Source organism: Phlebotomus papatasi, chromosome 2, assembly GCF_024763615.1.
Source record: "Phlebotomus papatasi isolate M1 chromosome 2, Ppap_2.1, whole genome shotgun sequence".
In the NCBI taxonomy this organism is placed as follows: domain Eukaryota; kingdom Metazoa; phylum Arthropoda; class Insecta; order Diptera; family Psychodidae; genus Phlebotomus; species Phlebotomus papatasi.
The window spans coordinates 27091485-27116594 of NC_077223.1; the positions used below are offsets into that span (position 1 = coordinate 27091485).

The window sequence follows — 25110 nt, forward strand, 5'->3', positions numbered from 1 at the left end:
GTGATTGTTAGGTAATTCGTGGTAAGTGTACCCAACTCCAGACTACGTAAACAAAGTGGTATATCTAATAGACACAACGAGTGAAATTTTCTGGGAAAACAAGAGAGAAAGTGATGTTCTCTCGCATTCTCAGGAAAATCTATTCTCTCTAGGCGCCAGTGAGTCTCATATTGTATTTTCCACCCTTGGAAGACAATTTTGAGAGTATCGGTGTATGGTTCTCTTCAAGAGCAACAAGCACCAGAGAAAAAATACGAGAAAGAGTAGGGAAAATTGAGAATGGAGAGTGAGAGTAATTTCCCCTGAAAATGGTGATTCTTCAGCAATGTTTTCCAGCTTTAAATTTCAGGCTCCAACAGTTTTCCCCGGGCCTTCCACAGCACCATTTGTGTGTGTCTGTGCCGTGCAGAGATTTTTCCTTCAGCGCCTTTAGCTCAACACTTTTTTTTTTGCTCTCTCTACCAAAAAGTGTAATATTTTTTTTCTACCCTTGTGATTTACCAATGGAATTTCCGTGTGTACTCTGTCCACATACCCAAATGTTTTCCCATGGAGAAAATCTCAGGGATTTTGACCGTGTTAACAGCGTAGAAAAAATAGCACAAGACCAAGTCATCCTCATGCTAAACATCCAGAACTTTTGTATAAGCAAAACCAAATTCAACAAGACGAAAATCCTATTGAATTACTTTCATGACTCGTCGTTTTTTGTAACTCCAACATTTTTTTTTGTGGGCATCACTGTGCTATTTTACGCAGTGAATGCGAAATTAATTTTCTAGCCATGATCCTACATTATATTTTCTGTGTGTCTTTTACAAAGTCAAAAACAGAGAATGATTTATTTTTTTCATTTTTTTTTATTTTGCGTTTTTAAGATGAACAAAAAAAAGATCCGATGACGAATGGTATTTTTTTAATTTCTCTTTCCAATTGAATTATTTATTTATTTATATTTTTTGTTACTTTGTGGTCTGATAGAGAATGAGACAAAGTCACGCTCAATTGGGAAATTACCTTTTGAAATGATTTTGGGTGTAATTTGATATCAATTTTATATGGAAAACAAGAGAATTGTTGTAACGTACATCACCCCTATCCTGACTACTCTTAAACTCAGCTAAACGACAGAATTACATACAAAAGTGGAAATAATTAACGATAAAGTGATGCTGGGAAAACGGGGAAAACTTTTGCCAAAACGATTTTATTTCCTCATCCTCTTCTGTGTAACATTCACTGGGGATGGCACAATATTTCCCATTCCATTCTCTTGATATCATTCCATTTGCTTTAATTTGCAGTGTTTTATTGAGTTTTTTTTTATTCGGTGTCTAGAAAGGTGATTTTGAGACAGATAAAAGACCAGAATTAAAAACGTGCAATCGCAGCACAGGAGTATAAAGACAAGAGTGAAAATGAAAGGACGACACCTGAGACGTCGGTTCAGTCTCCAGCCGTCTTTCATGAAGGACGACTGTGAAGACAGCAAACACAGGAGAGACAAGTAAGATGAGCCCTTCCCCTATTTTTGTACCCCCTATATAAACACATCCAGGGTGACGGGATAAGTAGAAAAAAATCTCATCGTATTTTAATAAAAATAATTCCCATTTCTCAGTACTCGTAAGTGGAAAAGAAAAGAAACATCTACATGAAGCACGTTTCAGCTCAGGGGGTGGAATTTTTGAGACTTAAAGCTTGGCAGAATGCTCGATGTAATCAAGTTTAATTCATGTTCTCTGCAAATATCCTTATAAGGGTACTCTTCACTAATCTTTTGAAAATTAAAAAGAATTGAGAAGTATTTCTGAGTAATTAGATACTGACTACTTTAGATAGTTTATTCAAATTCTTCTAGACTAGTTCATAAATTTCCCAATTCTCATAAGAAGTTTATTGTAAGACCAGACATCATCTGCAGTTGATCCTCTTCCTTAGACTATTCTAATGATTCCAATTTTCAATTTGTAAAGTAAAATTATTAATTTTATTTTTCATAATTCCTCACCAATTTAAATTATTAAACTGCTTGAAAAAGGAACCTTCCAGAATTCTTAATTTTTACCAATTTAAAAACTAATAATTTTATCTCGAAACTTAATAGTTTTTTTATTTTTTTTACTTATAGTTATAGTTGGGTGTGTAACACTTTATGTATAAGACGCTTCTGAATAATTTTAAGTCCACAAGGGCACTCAATGGGTCAAATGGTAGAGCACTCGCTCTATGATGCAAGTGTCCTGAGTTCGAATCCCCTTTAGGTCACTAGGATTTTTTCTGGCCTTAAAGGGGTTCGAATTGCATCTTGTGAGCTTCACTGCACTTGATTCCACAGGCGTAGGCCTGACAATCTCATCTCGTACAAAAAATAATAATGCATGTCTAGAAATCCTTTTGCGGGAAGGCCTAGTTCCTCTATGGAACGTTGTGCCACCCAGGGGCCCATCAAGCCTGATAAAAAGTGAAGATATTTTTCACTTTTCCTTGTAAAAATTTTGCAGATATTGCACCGCGACTTAAACATATTTCCTCATAGTTCTTGTATTATTTCGGCGAGTATTATGAAATATGTATTTTTAGATAGCTTTTAATGCACAATTTCGAAATATATCAGACTGATAAGTCAATTCTCTTTAGAAAAAAACTTGCCAATACTCTTCAGTTCCTCTATGCAAAAACGTATGGAAAAATGAAATGTCGAGAGGCCACTGGTGCCACCATTATTATTAATATTGTAATTACTCAATTCCTCATAACAACGGAGTAGTCTCAAACCTTAATCCTTAATGGAGTACTTTCATCTTTTCAATTTTTAATAATTCTAACTTTTCTCAGATATCTATTAATAAAGTTAAAATATTTCAAAAGTCATATTTCTTTAGAGACAATTTTCAGTCTTAAGTTAATTAAAAAAAAATCTTTTATTTTCAAGGGTTTTCTAGGTGATAAATATAAAAAATATCATTGTATTAATATTTTTCAATAAGATTTAAGCTCGAAAAGTTGTACCTAAAATACTTGTCTACCTATACATATGTAAATTTATATATTTTAAACTTCTCAAAATACTTATAGATAACAATTTATATTTATTCTTTTACTCAAAGTACTCAAAAAATTGGTTGATTTTTTGTTTGCAATTAATCGATTGTTTGTTAAAAAGGAATGGCAAAGCGTCCAAGGCTTTGCAGAATTCTCGAATTTGAAAATTAGATGTTATTGCTTCACCTCAAAAATTCTTTCCACCGTTCACATAATTCACAACTTATTTCTCATCGATTTCTCATCACTCAAAAAATACTCCAAAATAGCTCAAGAGTAATGGAATTGATATTTGGACAAAAATTGCTTTTCAGTGCAGTACCGGATCATAACTAATTGGAACCGGTTCAGTAGAAATTAAATTCTCCGTCCATCCGTCTGTGCGTCTGTATGTCCAGCTGTTACCATGTCTAGAGGCCAGACAGGTAGAAATAGCGACTTGGATCCTTCGTAGGACGCCTCCCACCCATAAGTCGAGACTAGGACCATTAATATGTCCTTCATTTTCCTCTCACTCCTTTTCTTCCCCTCCAAAACCATGTTTTTTTTTGGGATTGCTCGAAAAGGCGTCGTGCGATTTTTTTTCATTTTTGGATATGTTTTAGAGATTACCCTGGGCAATATTTCGTTTATATATACGATCATATCGCTTAATCATTTCCAACAATGGTTTCACAAGGTAGGATTTAGAAAAGATTTGGGTTCATTGAAAAGGTCTTGGATTTTCTGACTGTTCTAAACCAGTTCCAATCGATTGAACCGATAAAAAATCGGTGATAAGTGATTTTTATCTGAAATTCAACTTTATGACTTTTAAAGTATTTTGGACATTCCTTAGTGGTTTATAAATCGGTTTAAATCTGTTGTGAAATGCGATAAACGGTGAATCTTGAGAAAGTACTTTTGATATAATATAAAAGCATCCAAGTCACGAGTTTAGTATTTCGCAAAGCATGAGACGCTTTGTCTCACCTTTTTTGTTAATGAAATAATATCTTTTGTGATACGGCCAATACACGTTACATAGGGATAGGATTATTAAGGAGTTCAATCGTATAACAAATTTTGGAAATCTGTGTCATCTATTCTAGAAGTATTTCGTAAAATTGCTCGTGAAAGTTTGTACATTCATACTAGGAACTTACGGAATGCTCGTAAAGTGCATAAACTAAAAAGTTCGCAAGAGGTTGTATTGTTTTATAAATATTGACGAGCATTTTTTGTTTTTTTTTACAAACATTTTCTTTTTATTATTAATATTTTTGAATTCTCATAAATTTATGATTATTTTAAATGAAAGTAAACAATTCAATTCAAACAACTACTTGAATTAAAACACCATAAAAAAACCTCAAAGGCCCAAAATTCATTAGAAATACCTTAATATTATATTTTGATGACCACTGCTTAAATTGCTAAACCGTACATTACCATTATAATAAGTATTTCTCTATATACTAAATTATATAGAGAAACGAGGGTCTGATGGGTCTTGAGGTATTTAGGATTTCTCTCGCAATCAAGATATTATTACATTTTCCTCCCTAAAGTTTCAGGTATAAAAAAATGTAATCACCCGTGTATGAATAATCCCAAAACGATTGAGATTTATAGATTTTCTTTTCACGTGGTGAGCGATATTAGCCAATATTACCGTATTGCTTGTAATCTTATGCGGAGGATGAAATGGTAGTAGTATACTTCCAAGCTACATTCAACATTTCAAACATTTAAAGTAATACAGCCGCTGGGCTTACCATATCCTCGTTTTTTTTTTTTTTTGAATGAGAGGAAGCTTTTAAAGAATTAACTTACATGAATGATTTAACGATAGAGTATTGTAGAACAATGTACTATAGGTTGTTGGGGTTTCAGTTCAGTTCCAATAGTAAATAAAAATCTATCTAAAGGATTATAGTCAATGTTAAATCGTTTTATACACGTCGACAAACTGTTGTCTTTTTTTGAGAAAATCGCAAAAATCGTCAGATTCGTCAAAGTAATGTGTAAAAATATGAACTCCCAAATGGGAAATAAGGATAAAATTTTCTGCATGTCGAAAAATTTATATGTTGCATAACATTGTTCTCTGTGGATTTCGAAAATTAGAAATGACTTTGAAAAGCACATAAAATAAAGTTTATAAAGTCAAAACGTGTGAAAAGCTTTATCGTGTTCATAAGAGATCGTACTTCATATTACAAGCGTTACAAACATTAATTTAAATAGATAACATTAACCTCTGAAGACAAAACACACAATATGATAAGCCATCAATTGTTCTATGAAGTGATAATTTCTGAAAATATAGCAACTCTAATTCATCGCCTTTGTTACATAATAACCGATTGTAATTGTAGTTATTTAGCATTAATTGAAACATAAAAGTTGCAACCATGCAAACTATCCATTAATGTGCAACAAGTGCATCTTTGATGGGGAAATAACAGGATGGAGCAAGCAATATTGGTCACTTTAAACTTTTATACACAATTATTTGTAAATGGTGAAATTATTTTAATATGAAAGTAAAATTTGGTTAGTAATGTTATGAAGCATTTTTTTTTATAGAAAAGCTACGGGCGTGACATGAATGAGCTCTGAAAAGTGTGAGCAAGTGAGCATTTTTTATAGTGTAAATGTGATTTAGTTTCGTACCCATTTCACGTTATAATAAATCACATTATGGGCAAATTAGGGTTTTTGGTAAAATCCAACAATAACAAATATCATCTGTTCAGAACTCAAAAGTTTTTTGGCATAATGAAATACATAGGGTAAAGTGATATAATTTGGAATTAGTATTACAAGTTGGACAATTCGCCGGTACAAGTTGAACATGGCTTTTTTCTTGATAAATACATTACAAAATTTGTTTTTAAGCACAAGGAACCAAATTATAAAACTAAAGTATTAAAAATATACAAATAAAAATGAAGTACTAAATTTATCAAGACAAAAAGCCCTGTCCAAATTGTACCATTGTCTAACTTGTACCACTGTCCAACTTGTACCACTTTACCCTATGATAATCAGGAAATGTTATGCCCCTAAAAATCTGTATAGTGAGGTGGGGTAATTGGATCGTTTTCCGAAGAGTGCTACTTAAACGCTTGCTTTGGAACTGATATGAAATTCTTTTTTACTTCTTTTAAATCCATAGTATTATTCACTGTTTCATTCAGAAACATAATATATAAGAAATATCAAAAATATTAAAGAAAATTTATAAAATAATAATAATACTGAAATAAGTCAGCATGCACTAACTGGGTCGCCTTTTCGCTAATTCACTTTTAACTCTTTCCGGACCGTAGCTTATGCTGCTAGTCAATTTCACCATTTTTAATCAAAAATATCTAAGCTTAGGAATTAATTGAGGTCTTACAAAAAATATCTTACATTTGGACATTCTTATAGTTTGTAATCATCTACAAGAATAGGATTTTTATGAGTTCTGAATAAAGAATAAGTAAAAAACATCGTTTTTCACAGAATATTTATATGCTGCTTTGGGTACTCAGAGTCCCAAAAGAGACGAAAGAGTTAATTAAACCTTTGGATTTAAAATACTTTTTTCACAAGGAAAAAACAATAAATGTTTTCAATCAACCAGCTGGAATTAGCGAAAATACCTTTGAAAGAAAATTTTTAGTGAAGCACCCAGCTGGCACAAGATTGAAATGAGTCGATTACACTCACTATTTAATGGATAAAAATATTATTTTTGCTTTTTCTCAAACGTTAATAGTTATATTATGTTACTGTAGTGACTATATTACAGAAATAAAAATAAAAAGATTATTTTAGTGGATTAGTCATAAACGATCCAGATAGCGAAGCGCCCGAATTAGCATACTTAACTGTATTGGGTGAGATTTTTAACAATCTCATTTACTAATCCACTTTACTTAACTACTTTGCTAAAATTTTTATTTACCACATCCTTATTATGAATAAATGGGGATCAAAGAACATTCCCAGCTGTCCGATCGCTTTTCCAAGTTGAATAACTCCCAATCTAAAGGCCCAAATAAACTCAGGCTGATCCTCGAAAATATTTAGCCTATAAAATTTGGCAATAAAGGAAGAAAAAAGCTAAAAGAAATGTTTGCAAAGGACCTCTAATCTAAACTGAGATACATCTTTTTTCAGACTAGAACAATCTCGAGGATCAGCCTAAGTCCATTTGGGACCTGAGAGAGATAAAAACTTTTTGACACAGAGTTTAGGTTTAGAGTAGTTAAGTCAATGACTAAGTCATTGACTTAACTACTCTAATTTCTTGTCCATTACGATTTTTTGCAAAAAATTTAACTTAGGATTAGATTATTAAAGGTAATTGACCTAGGTCGTCAAAAAACAATAAAATTGTTCGCTATCCAACTGACGAGATCAGCAATTGTCGTAACTTCCTTGTCACCTCATCAGCAGTTCTTGTATAGTGTGAGTATTTCCCTGGTGTTAGAAGAAGTGCTGATGAGGCGATGAGGAAGTTACGACAAATGCTGATCCAACTGACAATATGGCTAAGTCTTAGGTCTGAAGCCCGTATAACCGAGAAATGTTTAGTCACCTTATTTTTTGAACACACCTCGTATGTCTTACCCAAAAACGGGCCACGTCAATGGTAAGCAGATTTGCCATCATTAAATCCCATACTTCACATGAGGCAGGAGACAAATAACAAACACGCAAGTGGGGGGTGGTTTGGATTACCCCATAGTCACATAGGACTTTACAATGCAGTTAGAGTAAGTGTACCAAACTTCGGCCAGCTTGTAATTTCGGCCACTTCTTTTGTTCCTCAAATTTACATGACTGTACTAGAGATTACAAAGTAAAAAAAACAGAAATGCCGCTCGATGAGTGTGATGGTGTGAAAATTTTTTGAAAGAATTTCGAAAGAGCAAGAAACTATAAGCATTAACTCTTTCGCGTCTTTAGGGTAATGTCATGACTCGGGGAAAAAAGTTTTTTTTGGGTATTTACATTAATTGAAATCTATCTGTTCGTGCACGACATCATAAATAGAAGGATGTAAGATTCTTGGCTCATTTTCTCAAGACTCCAGTTAGATTTCAATTAATGCAAATAGCCAAAAAGAAACTTTTTCCCCGAGTCATATATGACCCTAAAGACGCGAAAGAGTTAAGGTGGCTGAAATATTACCCAAAACTATGTCTTGTAGATCGTACGGCCTATTTGACACATGTCAACCCTGTAAACGGCTATATTCCAACAATCCAAATCCTTTATTCTTTTCGTACGCCCACCCCTACCATGGTAATTAACATCAGTACTTAAGTAAGTGAGCATCAGTTCTAAGCAGCGCTCCTTGAAAAGAGGTAACAAAAAAAAATCAATTTGTATTGAAAATATTACATTTCAAAATTAGGACTTTGGCACTTGCATGCCACTATGCTGAAATTTGGTACACTTAACCTATAAATTTCTTAATTGAAATTCAAATTTACTCGTTATTTTCATTATTAGTTAGACGAGAATTATGAATTATGAATTTCTAGATAGATTTTAATGCACAATTTGAAAATACATTAAAATGTTAACAGATATTCCTTTGTATAGAAGAAATTCTAATCAACATTTTACACATATAGCATCCTTTTGTCAGTTTCTCCAAAGCCTAGATATTCAGAGCGGGTCCCGCTCAAAATCCCGAAAATCAAAATCCTGAAAACCAAAATCCCGAACGCCAAAATCCCGAATAGGCCAAAATCCTGAATATCTAAGCCTCATAGCTACTCCCACAATTGCACCCGCGCTTGCTGGAGGCAAAGGAAAATTTTCTGTGGCTTGGGAAATTATTCTACACATTACCCTCCATATAATTTCATCCTTTTCAGGATTTTGAACATTCGGAATTTTGGCTTTCTGGATTTTGCCTGCCCCCGATTCAGAGCAAACAAACCCACGTTGAGAATCACACCTACTAATTTGATCTAGGCTTATTACTAGTTTCTATAAGAAAATTAATTATGCAACTGACAATTAGCTTAGAACTAAAAAAAAAATAGCGAGTTCGTACATTATGAGAAATGTGCTATAGCCTCCACAATAAGTCACGTGAGATGTGTATTTTTCGTATATCATGATAATTCTCATAAGAAACGTATATTGAAAAGAAAAAGTTAAAGATTAATAGTATAACATGGAAACAATAAATTACTTTATGGTTTCTAGTCTTCGGTTTGGGGTTTGAATCAAAAATAGAGCACATCCTGCTTTTGCTGATATGCCACATATAGTCAAGCTGACTATATATTTATCGAAAGTATCAGCAAAAAATTGCCTGCCATAAAACACTCTGCTGGGAAAACAATCAATGGTTTATAGTTTTGTTCTTGAATGAGAATAGTGAGGACGAGCCTTAAACCAAATTGAATGCTTAAGTTGTCTTTCTCTCACTATAGGCAGATTATAAAATCATAGCTCCAAGCCTTTTATCCGAAAAGGCAAAAAGAAAAAGTGGAAGCCGCCCATAGTACATTTGAATTTGTGGATCCTTTTTGGCAAAAAAAACTTTTTCTTGTGATTGGAAACTCCACCCTCACCCCTGCCCAAGAGATTTGAAGATATACAGTAAAAGCGTAGAAAAAGCGGGAATTTTCTGTTCAAGAACAATCTGAGGGATACGTGTATATATCTGAATTAATGACACTTCCATTGAGGGTCACGTAGTATAATCCACAAGAGGCCTTTCATTTAGACGAAAAAAAACGGATACTGAAATTAATTAAAATAATTAAAATATTCACAAGTCTATATATTTTGGGCATACTTCCCCTAAATTCTCCCCTTTGTGAAACACAATGGAGTTAGAGGAATCTCTCGTGGGACACTGGAGGAAATTTGCATGGGAAATAACTTGGAGGAAGTCATTGCCATTTATCAGTGGAAATTGACTTTTATTTCGACATTGCGAATAGCAAAAGAGGATATTTATTGCCTTCAACCTTGTGCAAATCAAAATTAAGTATACCAATTTAGACCCTTGTTTCACCAGAAATACTCCACTTTGTCATTTGAATTGGTTTAAATTCCCAATTCTTAACTTCTTTATCTCTTTGTGCTGAAAATATGAGTTTTAAGACAAATTTTCCATGGGTTTTAAGCAAGAAAATTAAATTATATTTGTGCAGAGTGAACTATCGAATGCAAACAAAACTACAAGATGGTTTGCATGCAAAACTTTTGATCTTCTCTGGAAACTTCGACATGAAAATTGCTGCAAAATACCCTCAAAGTGCACTTGTCCTTAATCCCTTTGCAATTTCGAGATATGTTACAGTAAAGCACTAGATAGATACACATTGTAAACAATTTTACTACAAAGAGATCGCAACCTCAAATAAAGGAAATGTTTTGTAGGACAAGTGTGAACTTTCTCGGCTAATAATAGTTCCGATAAGACAAGAAACTGGAGCAGAAAGATTGAGGAAAGTGCATTACCCCTATTGAAGTTTGAGGATTCAGTTTGTCTGTAAAAATGAAAAGAGAGAAAAAGCTCCATTGAAAGGACGGAACAGCACTAGGAACACTGAAAGCTATTTTTAATTAAAAATTTTTAAGAGATATTGTTAGATATTGTTGATTACATCTCAAAGTCCCATAAATAGTTTAAATCAGTATATTTTTTCCCTTTTCAAATGCTTTTAGGTAACTGTTTTCATAAAGTTTTAATATATTCCTAAAAAAATACAAAATCATTTAAAACAAAATTCAGTATTAAAACTTTTGGAATATAAGGGAAACTGGTGCACCACCAAACACGGGGTAACACCGAACTTTCTTTAATTATATATTAGACTTCAGAGAACGAGACCTGTATGGATTCATAGATAAGGATGCTTATCCACTGAAGAAATTATTGTCATACTCCAAGTAAGTTTAGAAATAAAATTCAGTGTTCGGTGCTACCCCATGTTCCGTGGTACCCTAGTTTGTCCTAGTGCATACATTTTGTTGCCCATTTACGTAAAACAAAAAGCAAATGAGCAAAAATTTAATTTTGGTCAAAAATTTTAAATCTTTATAGAAATGGCCTAATGGGTTTAAATTCTAATTTATATAAATTTACATCTAAAACAGTTTAAATCGAAGTAAAATTCAAATTGAAAACTTATTTAACTTCCCTGTCACAAAGCTTTCATGGAAAATTTACGGCTTTTAAAGTTCATAATCATTATGAACTGTGCAAAATTTGATTTAGGGGAAAGCGCGCTACTTTCGGACAACTCAAGCTCCGGATAATTCAATTTTCTCTCCAAGTTCCTTATAGATTTCACCCACAGCTCTTTTCTGAAAATTTAGGGCATTAAACTAGCTATCAAAATATAATATTATAATCGGCCAAATTCATTTACATACTAAAAAAATAATTTTTCGAAGCATAAATCGTTCGAAGGTAGCGCGCTTTCTCCTATTTATTAATTAAATTTTATTTTTTATTGCTGATATGTAGTGCCTGGAGACAAAATTTCAATATTCTTATTTTTTATTTTTGAAAGTAAAGCTGGCTGTTAAGCTCTTTTATCAAATAAATAAAATATAATTATCTTATTGATTTTTGTTTTTGAGAATCTCTAAGCAATTATTTTTTTTAAATATTATTAAGGGAGACCGGGGCAAAATTAACCATATGGATAGTATTAGATAGTGAGGTTACATACTTTTCTTTTCAAAGAATATTGAGCTAATTACTTTATTCAGAGTAATTGACTCCATCCCTATTCATTGAGATATTTATCAGGTTCAGTATTAGATTCAAACAAGTTCTCCACAAAGTAAAGGCTAAGGCAAATTTCATTTGCTGGCTAATTTTGCTCCTGTCTCCCCTATGTCCTCAATTATTTTTAAGGCAACATTAAATATGATTTGCCAAAGAGTTTACGTTTACATGCCGTAGGAAAAGTCAAAATAGAGAAAAATTAGTGTTTAACGAATTGACTGAAAAATCAACTAGAATTCAAAAGGGGTGGCAAAGCGTCCCAGACTTTGCGAAATACTCGAATTTGTGACTTAGATGCTATATCGCAAAAGTACTTTCGCATCATTTACTCTTTACCGGTTCTCAACCGATTTGAACCAATTCATAAATCTCTCAAAAGATCCCCAAAATAGTTTTAAAAGTAATATGATTGATTTTCAGATAATTTTTTTTTCATAACCGATTAGAACCGATTCAGTTTTATAGGAAATTCGATAACCTTTCCATTTGCTTAATAAATGCGCTTTTTAGTGTGGCGGGTGGAAGGTGGAGGGATTATATTTATATAGTGCTCTCTCCATAGAGTTCGAGCAGTAAAATCGACTTCTGAAATTTTGCCTTTACAATATGAAAGAAAAAGTTTCAGGCATCAAATTCGTATCAATCGATGCAAAAGGGGTATCGTTCGAGTGTTAAAAAAATACGAAAACAAAGTCCCATTTTAAAGGTGCTCGATTTTCCCCTAGACCGGACTGAAACCTAAAGTTTTGCCAATATGGCTAAACTTCTTTAATTTCTTATAAGCTGAGAGTTTTTAGAAAATTTTTACCAAAAATTTAATATCAAGAGAAAATCAACTATCAGACTGCGAAAATCTAATATAATTTTGTTATTTATGGCTCCGGCACACCTTTTATATCAGTAAAATTTCATGAAATCAAAAATTTACATCCCTTTCTTTCTTAAAAGTTTTGCATATGTCTATCTTATTCTCTCGCACTTCAAATTCGTTTGAGCTTAATTAAATTTGTTGTGATATTTAAAATAAGAAGAAGAGTACAAAAAAATGAGATAGGCATATGCAATAGTCTTGAGAAAGAAAGGGATGCGAATATCGACTTTATGAAATTTTCCTGATCTAAAAGGTGTGCCGGAGCCATTAGGACTACTTTTGAGAATTATGCTAAACATCTAGCCTGAAGACCGCTTTAAGCATTGTCCACCATATCTTAAGATTTCCAAATTAAAATACCTTAATGATTTCTATTCACGAAAAAAAAACCTTGGAAAACTTTTGCTTTGCATAAATGTAATTTTTTCTGTTATGAATTGTGCTAGCAAAGCTGTTCCGACTTTTTTTTAACTCTCACGTTCACAGTCATTGGGGAAAGTACTCCCACTTCGACCGTTCATGCCTTCGAATAATGTGATTTTTTTTTTATTTTTCCTAAGGACTTATACACAATTATCACATAATTATCAATAATAGATGATAAGCTACCTAATATTTTATAAAAATGTGTAAATCTCTTAGGAAAAATAAAGGAAAATTCACATTATTCGAAGGCTTGAATGTTCGAAAGGAGAGTATACTTTCCCCTATGTACCGAAAACTGCTTTTATTTCCCTAAGCTTCTGTTTGTTTGGGTGTTCCAAGGAATAACTTTCAAATATTTTATTTTTCATTATACAGATTCTTTCATATTGAAAACTATAAAGATAACTTTACCTTTTTTTCTGAGAATATCAAAAAAGCTAGTATATTACAAGGTTTCATATTTGTATCTGAGAAAAATCCTTTTAAAATATAATTTTGTTTATTACTTTGAAAACTGTTTACTAGAACATTTAGTTAAAGTGGTTTTAACAATTTATTGATTTCTTTTATACTTCTTAAATTATTAAATTTTAACTGAATTTAATTAATAAGTCTACAAAAGCAATACTGAATTTATTATTTTTTTTTAAATATAAGTATTTTGCCCTAAATCGATTGCAAATCTGGGGTAATAAAGTTTGTAAAAGGTAAGGTAAAAGTACACTAAAATTCATTAGGGCTGTTTAAAATAGATATTTCAGAATATTGAAAATTTTAGAATTTTTGTAAAACTAATAAAATTTGCAGAGACGGGAACGCTGTCGCACTACGGACATGTTGCTTATATACCTCAAATTTCTAAGTTTAAAAAGTAATGTAAAGAAATGGGATTATTTTGTATTTTTTCAGGAGTTTTATTAGAAACCTTAAAAAAATGTTTGTCATTAGTTTCTTCAATAATAATTTTTAATACAATAAAGAATAGAATAAAATTATAAAAATAGACTTTGTCCTGTGAGTTATATTCCGAAATTCTTCCAAGGATTTTCTTACATAATTTTGTTCGGGGAGGCAATATTCTTTATTTCGGCCTTGTACTAACTCTAGAAAATTTGAAAAAAGTGACGAAATTTAAAGAATTCTGAGAAATAAAAGAAACGTCCGATTTGTATAATTAAATAGAAACATTCAGCAATTAAACCTTTAGGAGTGTAAGCGTTACTCAGATATATCAACTGAGATTTTCCTCTGATTAATTCACTCATAGGGTTGCGGTATGGCTTATGGGCTGTTCATACTTCGGGCCACCTTTTAGAAATTTTCAATTTTTATCACAAAGTTTAAAATAATAAAAAACACATTCTTTGATTATTTAATTTTAAAATAATTCATAATCGGCTAAAAATTGTTCAGTTTCGTCTGGAATTGCATTTTTTTTATATAAATGGGTCTCCCAATCGAGTGACTGAAAATAACATCATCAACCTTGAGAAATAGGTAAAAGAAATAATTCAAGGCCATTGACAAACATATGATAGGGGGAAGTGGGTCACCTTTGAAAGTTAAGCAGCTTTGAAATTAGGATTTTTCACCTATTTTCAAATAAAATTTAGCTTTATCATGACATAATTTAGCTGCACAAACAGATTGAGAAGCTAAATTACATTATGATATGGCTCAGTTCCATATAAACATAGGAGAAAAATCCTAATTTCAAAGCTGCCCAACTTTCAAAGGTGCCCCACATCCCCCTATCATTCTGTACAATATATTAAACTCGTACGCTGAGAGAAATCCGAAAAAGTTAAAATAACATTCCGGAAATGTTAATTTTACCCTGCAGTATTGATCCGAAATCGGTGTAAATATTACGCTTTTCAGGTGTATTAGGGGTTAAAGTTACCCTTTTTCATGCTAATTTTAGCCATAAAAATATGTAAAATTAACATTAAAAAATGTTAATATATTTTTACACCTAAAAAGTGTTAAAGTTATGAGGAAAAAATGTTAATCGCACCCCCGTTTTTTCTCAGTGTAGAGTCTAAATATCATTATCATACTCTTTATAAAAAGACTTTAACAAGTATTAACTCATCTTTTACGTGAATTAATAATATTTTTCATTGTGTAGTGATTTCATCTGTCATACTTTTGTAGAATCACTTAAAAACACTCTGCTCTATGGGTTCTATGTATATCATACTCCATCCAATCAACTTGCCAAGGTCGTTTATCTCCCCAAACTCAACATCAATTGATATCCCATCAAAATTTTTCTATTTTCATCATCAATGCAATCAATAAGCTCCGAGCAATTTCCATTCACATGAGCTATTCATATGCAACACTAAATATAATGAATATAGAACAACAACAACAACCGTTTAAGAGAAGTAGAATATTTCGTGTTTAATTAATTTATATAATAATTTATATAATTCTTGCATAAAAATTATAGTAAATTATCACTTATTAGCCAATAAAAAAGTGAAGGACTTCAAGATGATTTCTCAAAGAGTACTCATTCATTTAAGAAGTGGTCTAGAAAGCTTTCGTGTAATTTAAAAGCACCACATCGGCAATTTTTATGCCCAAAGCGCAATCCCTTCAGTATACATTCTTGAATGTTGAAGTTATTGGAAGAAGAGTTAGTGATTCGGTTCTATCTACAAGGAGTGAAAAGGGTGACTTTTGACCTGACGGAAATTGATTTGATGATCTTTCTTTTCCCTTAAAACTCTTTTCAGAGTCCATCGACACGATACGGAAGATTCAATTGCCACATCAAGTGTCCGCCACAAGATCGTTGTGATGGGTGCGGCAAAAGTGGGCAAGAGTTCCCTCATCAACCAATTTCTCTACAACAAATACACACCAAAGTACAAGAGAACGGTAGAGGAGATGCATCAGGGGAATTTTTCAGTAGCTGGAGTGGGACTTACCCTGGATATTCTCGACACATCCGGCGCCAATGAGGTAAAAAGGCACAACAGATATATAGAGGGGCTGCTTACTAATCAAATATTCAGGACAAAAATTTCGAATTGAATTCGATTAGACCGATTGGACCGCACTTTCAATGTTGGATTATAACGATTTGGGTTTCTAAAAATTTTCAAATAGGGTCAGGTCAACCCTTATAGGAACTTTTTGGTAGATTTTTTGTGAACTTTAAAAATATACAAACTATCACTCAATAAGTCTCAATCCTAAATTAAAGAAAAATCAGAATTTAGCTTTAATTTAACCTCGGATATTATTGATTAATAAATTTATGTCACGGATAATTTAATGTTCAGAAATTAAGCGCGGGATTTTCGAGTTTTTCAGTCTAAAAGGTATCGAGAAGTAGGTATAAGGTGGCGTCTTTGGTATGTACACTGACAGAAATCCAAAAAAGTTAAAATAACATTTCGGAAATGTTAGTTTTACCCTGCATTATTGATCCGAAATCGGTGTAAATATTATGTGTTTTAGGTGTATTATGGGTTAAAGTTACTCCTTTTAATGTTAACTTTACACTTAAAAGGGTGTAAAATGACAATTAAAAAATTCTGATATATTTTTACACCTAAAAAGTGTTAAAGTTACGAGGAAAAAAGGTTAATCGCACCTCCTTTTTTCTTAATGTATGGATGAAATGTCCGTTAGGATAGTCTTTAAAACACGTCTAAAGAGTGACGATATCATAGAAACATATCTCAAGTACTTAAATCCTCGATTCCCTCTAGTCCTTAATATATTTTAGAGACTATCCTAGAGGACATCTCACCCATTGTATCCCAATGCCGTCCCACCTCTCTCCTTCTTGATACTCTCGAGACTTTAGGTCTTGCAATTCCTGCACTTTAATGTTCTGAATGAATTTTCGGTCTGATTAGATGTAGCAGATAGTCGACGGAAAAATAGACCTCTCTTGATTTTTACTCTTTAATTCTTTACTGTGAAAAAATGTGAAAAATCACTGTGAAAAATCAAGAGATGTCTATTTTTCCGTCCACTATGGTCCACTATCTCCTGCACTTAATTTCGGAACATCAGATCGCATTATTTCTCGGCGTTCTAATCGCTTTGCACTAGTATGGAATTCGAAATTTTCCACTTGCTATCCATAGTAGAGTTATCCGTAATCATATTCTTAAACGACTTTCAGACTAATGCTTAAATACCAATGAAATTTTTTCGTCAAAAAATTTTACATATTGCAAATTTAAAGAAGTTAATTCACTACAATGAAATTATGGTCCGAATTCGTATAAATTCCATATGAAAAAGAGGTGGCAAAGGATCCAAGGCTTTGCAAAGTGCTCGAACTCCTACCTTAGATGCCATTCCTCAAAAGTACTTTCGCATCTTTTACTGTTTACCGGGTCTCAACCGATTTAAACCGATTTATAAATCATTTAAAACATTGCCCAAAATAGCTCAGGCGTAATTTAATTGAATTTTGGATAATAATTAGTTATTGGAACCGGTTCAGGCCAGACTTGTTCGATAAGGAGTTTCAAGACCTCTCCAACGGGCTCCGAATATTTTGGGAAATTATTCCACATAGGGGGAGGTGGGGCTATTTTGAGATGTGGGGCTAGATTGTTACACGACTTTTTCGCCAATTTCTAGATAAAGCTGATCCTTATAATAATTTTATTTAAATCCACAATTATTTTGTCTATACAAATTACAGCATGTTAAAACCCAGTTTCCATTAAAAATATGCGAAAAAGTCGTATAACAATGTAGCCCCACAGCTCAAAGTAGCCCCTCCTCCCCCTACTATCCTCTGTATCTATATAATTTCATCCCATTCAGGATTTTGATCTTTCGAGATTTATGCGTTCGGGACTCTTGACTTTCAGGATTTCGGCAATTGGGATTTCGAACCCATACCTCTCGTTCAGTAATAACCTTCCCGATTTTAGGACTCTCTCCGGTTGAGGTTTTTCCTTTACCGATTTGAAGGTATATCAGAGAAAACTTACCTAAAAACCGTTGGAAGTTCGAACGTTTAAACGGACGAGTTACACAAAAGTGAATAAGTTCATGAAATGGACATTTATCTTAATAGAATTGCAATTAAAATGTGCTCTCATCCTGAAATTCCACAAAACTACACAAAATTCACTTTTTGCAGCAAACTTTTGCACACGGTTGTTGACAATGTTGACGATTGAAGTGTCAAGAATATCGAAATTCGAAATGGCAGAACAATTAGCGCTAAAGCGGCGGGTAAATGAACTTACTCTTTAGGTTTCCGGTAGATTTTCGAATAGGTTTGGCTTGGCTTTGGAGTGGCTTTGTCTCTTCGAAAGGTTATTACTGAACGGAGCCATTCGGGATTTTGGCTTTTCGAAGTTTTGGCGTTCGAGATTTTAACTTTTGGATTTTTTTTGCCTAGGAGTCAAGTGGTTTGAGATATCAATTTCCGGTTACGGATGATCTGCCTATTATCAAGAAGGGTTTTTACTTCGAAAGGTTTTTACTTCGAAAACTATTTAGATTATTTTTATTAAACGATTGTTTGGTCAATATATCTGAGTACCTTCAATTTATCTCTTCTATCGGTTTATTAACGTCAAATGTTTATGTCCTCTAAAATTATTTCAGAAATATAAATAAATTAGGGTTACATGAATGTATGTCAAAATATTCAGAACTGCTAAATTGGCTCAATTCATAATCAATTTTCGATTTTGGTAGGGACAGAAAAACTGGGAAGTGTTTTTTTCACGTAGAGATCGATCTCTCGAGTTTGAACATTCTCCAAAGAGGAACATTTTACAATCTTTTTTTTTCAGAATTTAGAAATACGAGGCATAAAAAGAGCTTTAAGTTTTCACTTTAACAATTTTTTTTATTCATGTTCTGAATTTTCATACACCTTTAAAAGAAAACACCATCCTCACGTCCTCACGTACAAAATAGTCATAAAATTTGTCATAACTCTTAAGGCATTTCTTAAAATATAAATTTATGTATTAAAGGAGCCCTTTGGGAATTCACTGTGAATACCTTGGCACTGAATCGTCTCATTAACACGTTTGTCGTTCAATTTGAACAGTTTCCGGCCATGAGAGCTCTCTCCATTCAATCAGCCGACGCCTTCATACTCGTGTACGACGTTACGGATGCAAATAGCTTTTGCGAACTGAAACTCCTGCGGGACCAAATTCACGAGACAAAGGCGACGTCTTCCGTTCCAATTGTCGTAGTTGGCAACAAAACAGACCTCCTGATTGAGGACAGCGATCGACGTGAGGTAAGATAAAATTTCATTTTAACACACAACACCTAAACCAAGGTCTAAACACCTTTGATTAAAAGTTCACGCAAGGTTATGAACAACTTTACTAACTTGTGTGGTGTTATTTGTCAAAAAAAGAAAAATATCCAATAGGCTTAAGCTTTTCTATCATATATATTGCCTTGTCAGCCCTTTTTTCTCCTACCAAATTTGTCTCCCAATAATATTGTCGATAAAATACAACCTGAGATGAGAAAATTCCTGCAATAACACGGTAAATGGAAAAGGTCTGTAATTTATTCACTTGCACGTCAAATGTACTGGGAAAATCTCTGAGATTATTGATTCCATTCCATGAGCTTTTTCTATCCTAAAACAACACTCCATTGTGATTCGATACAGTAAATAAAATTCCTCGTAGCTTCAGTGAATCTGTTTTTTTCTTAACGAAAAAAAAACAACAAACAATTTTGTCAACAATTTTCAATTGAGAATCAGAACAATGGAGCATTATTTTAAAAATCCGATGGGGATAGCATGCAGAAAATTTATTTTATTTTTAACTACGCAACTTTAAAAGCTTCCATTAAGCTCATATATGAATTCCATTGAAAGCTTAATAGCTGCATTCTGAAAACTGATTAATTTAATGTAATTTAAAGTTAAATACCCGCAAAAAATATTTATAACACATTGATTTATTGTCAATGTAATTTTATATTTAATTTTTTAATTAAGAGAATTTTCACACTCTGCCTCCTCTTCTTCATATAATACTTTGACTAAAATGCAATACAAAAGGGGCGGCTAAATGGCCAAGTAGTTAATGTAGGCATGGTTCGCACGCAGTCAACCTTCAAACGATGCGAATTTTCGATTTGCACTTAATTTGAAAAGAGCTAGGGTAAGTGTGCCAAATTCCGGCCAGCTTGCAATTTCGGCCATCTTTTTTGTTCCTCGAATTTCCATGAACTTTTAGATTTTACGTACTCTAGAGATTATACAATGCAAAAGAATAACAAAAAAATGTAGCTTTGACAAACGAGATGACATGAAAAAGGTATTGGAAGAATTCCCGAAGGGCAAGGAACTATGAGAATGAAGGTGGCCGAAATAGGGCACCAAAGCTATGTCGATATTTTTATTCATTTTAAAATGTATTAAGAATGATTTTAGAGTAAATAAAGACGGTAAACTCTTTACAAGGTTACAAACAACACTCTTTCAGAAGAAAGAGTAAAAAAAATCAATTTGAATTTTTACAGTGCTGTCTCGTTATATGCACAGTTTGGGTACTTTTTTTGACAGTTCTCTCTCTGAATATGCACAACTTTTTTTGAAATTCCCAACGGTTTTTTTCTTTCTTTTAATAAATTATATTTTTTATTGTTCTAGAATTTCCCGTGTTATTTTAAATATAATATGAGACAGAAAAAATAAAATTAAGAAAATTAAAAACAAGAAAAATTAGTTACCAAGAAAATAATTTTCTTTATTACTTTGTTAAAATGTAAACAAATTGATTTTAAATGCAACCGACACAAAAGCTGTGCATATAGAGAGTGTGCATATAGAGAGACAGCACTGTAATATTACATTTCAAACTTAAGACTATGACGATTGCATGCAACTATGCCGAAATTTGGCACATTTACCCTAGTTCATCATTTATTAGTCACAAGATAGATAGTTTATCCCCACGAAACGAGATGAGAAATGGTAAATCAGCTCTTTGCAAACAAAGAGAAAATTCGCATTGTCTGAAGGTTCATTATGTGCAAATCATGCCCACGTTCTCCTAATTTTTTTCAGACATGATTCTACCAGTTAATATAGCGTATTAGGAACAAAAGTCGTGGGTTTTTTGAACATCATTGATGTAAATCAATTCATAAACCATCTCAAAATCTGTCCGAATTCTATTAAAAAAGAATAAAAATAAAAAATTATCGATTTATTGATATTAGAATTAATCAAAAACCTTTTCAACATGGCTGTGAAATCAAAGATCTTTCAAGTCAATCCAAATTGAACTCAATCGGTTGAGAATTGACTTATTTAATGTTATTATTATCTTTTGACCTTGAAAGTCCTATGGAATGAATATTTCGAGGTCATTTAGTGCAGATGTATTAATGAAACGTCTAATGTTAGTGGATAACTTCTAAAATATTTACTCAAAAATAAAAGAAATCGTGCGATGAGTTTTTAAAAACTCTACATTTTGATCCTAGATGGGACCTTCTTCAGTAAAACAAAGAGTCTAGGAGGACAATTGTCACAGACCACTATACTGGAAAACTCCCACACTTGTAGTGGTGAGAGAGAATGTTTCTGAAGAAGATCCCATACAAGATCGAAACGTTGTTGGTTGAATAAGTATAGAAGGAAAGTCATAGCCAGACCGAATTCTTTCCTTGATTTCTTTTACATTGTACACTTATAAAGGCTCAAAATCCAGAAGTCAATTAAATTATTTCTATTCCTTAATACAAAAATTTTAAGATGATGAGAGAATTAAAGGGGTGGCAATGCTTCCCTGGCTTTGAGAAGCGTTCGATCTCGTGTCATAGACGCTATCCCTTACAAGTACTTTCGCATCATTCACCGTTTACCGGATTTATCAACCGATTGGAACCGATTCATAAATCTTTCAAAAAATTCGCCAAATTGTTTGATAAGTAATAAAATGAATAATCGGATTAAAATTATTTATCTGATCTGTAGGGGAATTCTGTAATTTTCGTGGCATTGTCACGCGTGAATTCGAAACCTGACAATGCCATTCGAGCTTTTTTTTGTCATATCATATGAGTTCGAAAATGCAAATCATTGATTTTCTAATGAAATCCCTTTACTTGATGATTTCATGAAAATACAGTACGTCTTGGTTGATTTGTTTAACAAAATACATTGTCACTTGAATTGCCAGAAATCTCAAATATGTGACTTCTGACAATGCCACGTGAGCTGTAGTGGCAATGTCATGGCTACAGAATCGCATTTTCGAAAAAGCTCTCCTAAGATTCGAACCCAATTTTGATCCCTCAGAACATAATCCGAACAACTCGATTTTTTGCAAAATTCGTTTTTTTTTGCTTCCTTTCCGGTGAATATTATACCGAAAAGTTAATTATTTCCAAAGTTATATGGGTTTCAAATCTTAAAAATCCTATGATCAGCATGTAAAATCTCAGCTTTAAATCGCTCTCCTGAAAAGTTGGCCATTCGCGAGTTGTTCGGTTTATATTCTGAGGGATCGATTTGTCATATGCCATTGCCAGAGCGTTACAGAATTCCCCTCCTGGTCTTATTTTGTCTGAAACTCGAAGACTTGTTGAGAAAATAAGTCTCAGGGGAGTGGAAAATGGAAATTTTGGGTGGGAAAAAATTGAGGGACTATAAACCCATAAATTACGTAAGATTTTAATTAACCCTCTAACAGGTAAGACCGCCTCAAAGCGGTCATTCTATAAATCGCATTTACTGCGGTAATACTACTTATTTGAAGTTAAAATATCTACGGTGTCCTCAGTTATAGTCTTACTAACATATTTTCTGAAGCTGAAATCATTTTTACCTTTCGCTTGGTTACCATCTTCAGTTTTGTGTGACAGGTCAAAGAAAAAGTGAAGTGAAGTTTCAAGTGCAAAAAAAAAATCTTTTAAAGTAGTCTAACTGTACTAAGAATGTTATTTTCTGAAAGAAATGCTATTCTAGTTTGTATATTTTGATTGATAAATGTGAAAAAACTAAAAGTATGAGTTTTAGAAGAAAAAAGGGAAGACCGCCTGTGGGCGGTGTTATCGGTTTATACGTGAAATTTTCAAAAATTACCGATTTTTTTATTTAATTGTTTTGGTTGTTCTAGTAATATATATTATTATTTTGCAATTTAATAATCACGGAAAACAATTGAGATTACACGAAGACTGTCCAGAATGAGTAAAATGGTGGATTTTTGGGAATTAAGCAAAATTGATAAAGATCAGACTTCAACAGTGATGATGAATTCCCTAATTCGTTCTTTAATGCCCCAGATCGTGAAATAAAACCAGAAGATGAGCAATGTATTTCAAAGGACCTTCAAATTATACAATAAAGTGACGTTTTCATACCTAGCCTGGGACCTAATAGTTTAAAATCTGTCTCATTGAAACACCTTGAGCTTCATTAACGTCTAGTTATAAAAATTATAAACGTTTTACGTTTAACGTATACGCGCGAGCCAATTTTATCCATTTCGACCGGCAAGAACACTTTGCTCAATGCGATTCTTTACCCCCAAAATTCAACTCACAATCGAATTTTCACATATTTCGAGTTGCAAATGCAAACACCGCGAGTTCTACGAATTTTGAGGTCGCCTGTAAAGAGTCTCAGCTTACCATAAGCCTTTCTGGGCTCATCACTGGTTTTTACTATTTTGCTCTAAAAGTTCACCATTTTGCTTCTAGTGTGAAAAAATTGCTTCTAGTGTCTACACACTAGAAGCAATTTTCGTCAAAAATGGCCTTTTTTTTAAAAAAAATCTACTAGTGTGTAGACGCCAGACAGTGGTCATTAAATCACACATTTTAAGAAATAGCATCGTCTTTGCATGTCTGTAGATCCAAAGACAATGGAAATAAATAAGAAAGAAGTTCCCGAAAGGCTGCAGTATAACGGAATAAGGCCACAGGTTATGAAAGATAACGGATAAGGCCAAAAATAAAATACGCGAATAATAAATTGAGTGTTTTTAAGGTGATCAATATATAGCAGATTCTACATATAAACCACATTTTTATTGCACCCCAAAATTATTTTCGATAACATTTGTCTATCTAATATATCTAATTGAATATATCAATTGAATTATTTGAGATGATATTTATTTTATGAATCCTCGAATTGGTTCAATATCCAGTCACGATAAAATGATACTCTTGCGTATACATCGGGATATCCTCGACCACATGGAATTCCCCAACTAACGATACCAATTGCTTCTCCTGCTACAACCAATGGCCCTCCAGTATCACCTCCGCATACACCTTCATCGGATAGACCTCCAGCACAAATATTACGTTCAGAGATCAAAAGCCCGGTAACTCCTAGGGCAGTTTCACAATTGGGATTATTCCAGGTCTCTACCTCGAGAACCTGAAGACTATCAGATAAGGCAGCACTGGGATATCCTGTTGATCCCCAACCTGCCACAATTGCCGCTACTCCAGCTCCAATAAAGTTCGATCTGAGTCTAATGGGGAAAACGTGTCTATTGAAACTAATTGAGGGTATTTCCAGCACAGAGACATCATAGTCTGATGCGACAGGAATATATCTATCATGAATGGCAATTCTCATGGGGGTATATACCAGGCCACCAGATGTTAGATAATTACTTCCCACTACAACAGTAATGCTTGATGGAATTCTTCCAAATGTGCACTGAGCTGCAGTTACAACCTTATTACTGCTAACTATGAAGCCTCCGCAAAAATGCTGTGCAAAGAGTCTCAGAGATACAATGTATGGATAGTCGTCTGAATCTGGTGTATCTCCGCCTACAATTTGGCTTCCAAAGTACTTTGATCGCTGAATGTTTCCCATATTGCCGTTAAAGTGATGGACAGTTGGAAGATCTTGTGATAATAATTTTAAAAATAAATCCATAAAAATCTTTCAATTAATTCTCAATATGCAAATTTTATACCTTTTCCAAAAGCCATAGCAGCCACACAAGTGAGAAGTATAATCTTATTCATTTTCACAATATTTGGAAGTATCTCA

At 33.1% G+C, this 25110-nt stretch overlaps 1 protein-coding gene across 1 annotated transcript in view; it reads left to right on the top strand.

Annotated features, from left to right (window-relative positions):
- Positions 1–210: 210 nt before the first annotated feature.
- LOC129803297 (ras-related protein Rap-1b) overlaps positions 211–25110 on the top strand; it is a 36990-nt gene continuing 12090 nt past the window's right edge. The window contains exons 1-3 of the mRNA XM_055849747.1: positions 211–1507; positions 15842–16070; positions 19153–19350. Of these exons, the coding sequence (XP_055705722.1) occupies positions 1419–1507; positions 15842–16070; positions 19153–19350 (516 nt within the window). The 5' untranslated portion in view covers positions 211–1418. The remainder of the gene's footprint in view (positions 1508–15841; positions 16071–19152; positions 19351–25110) is intronic.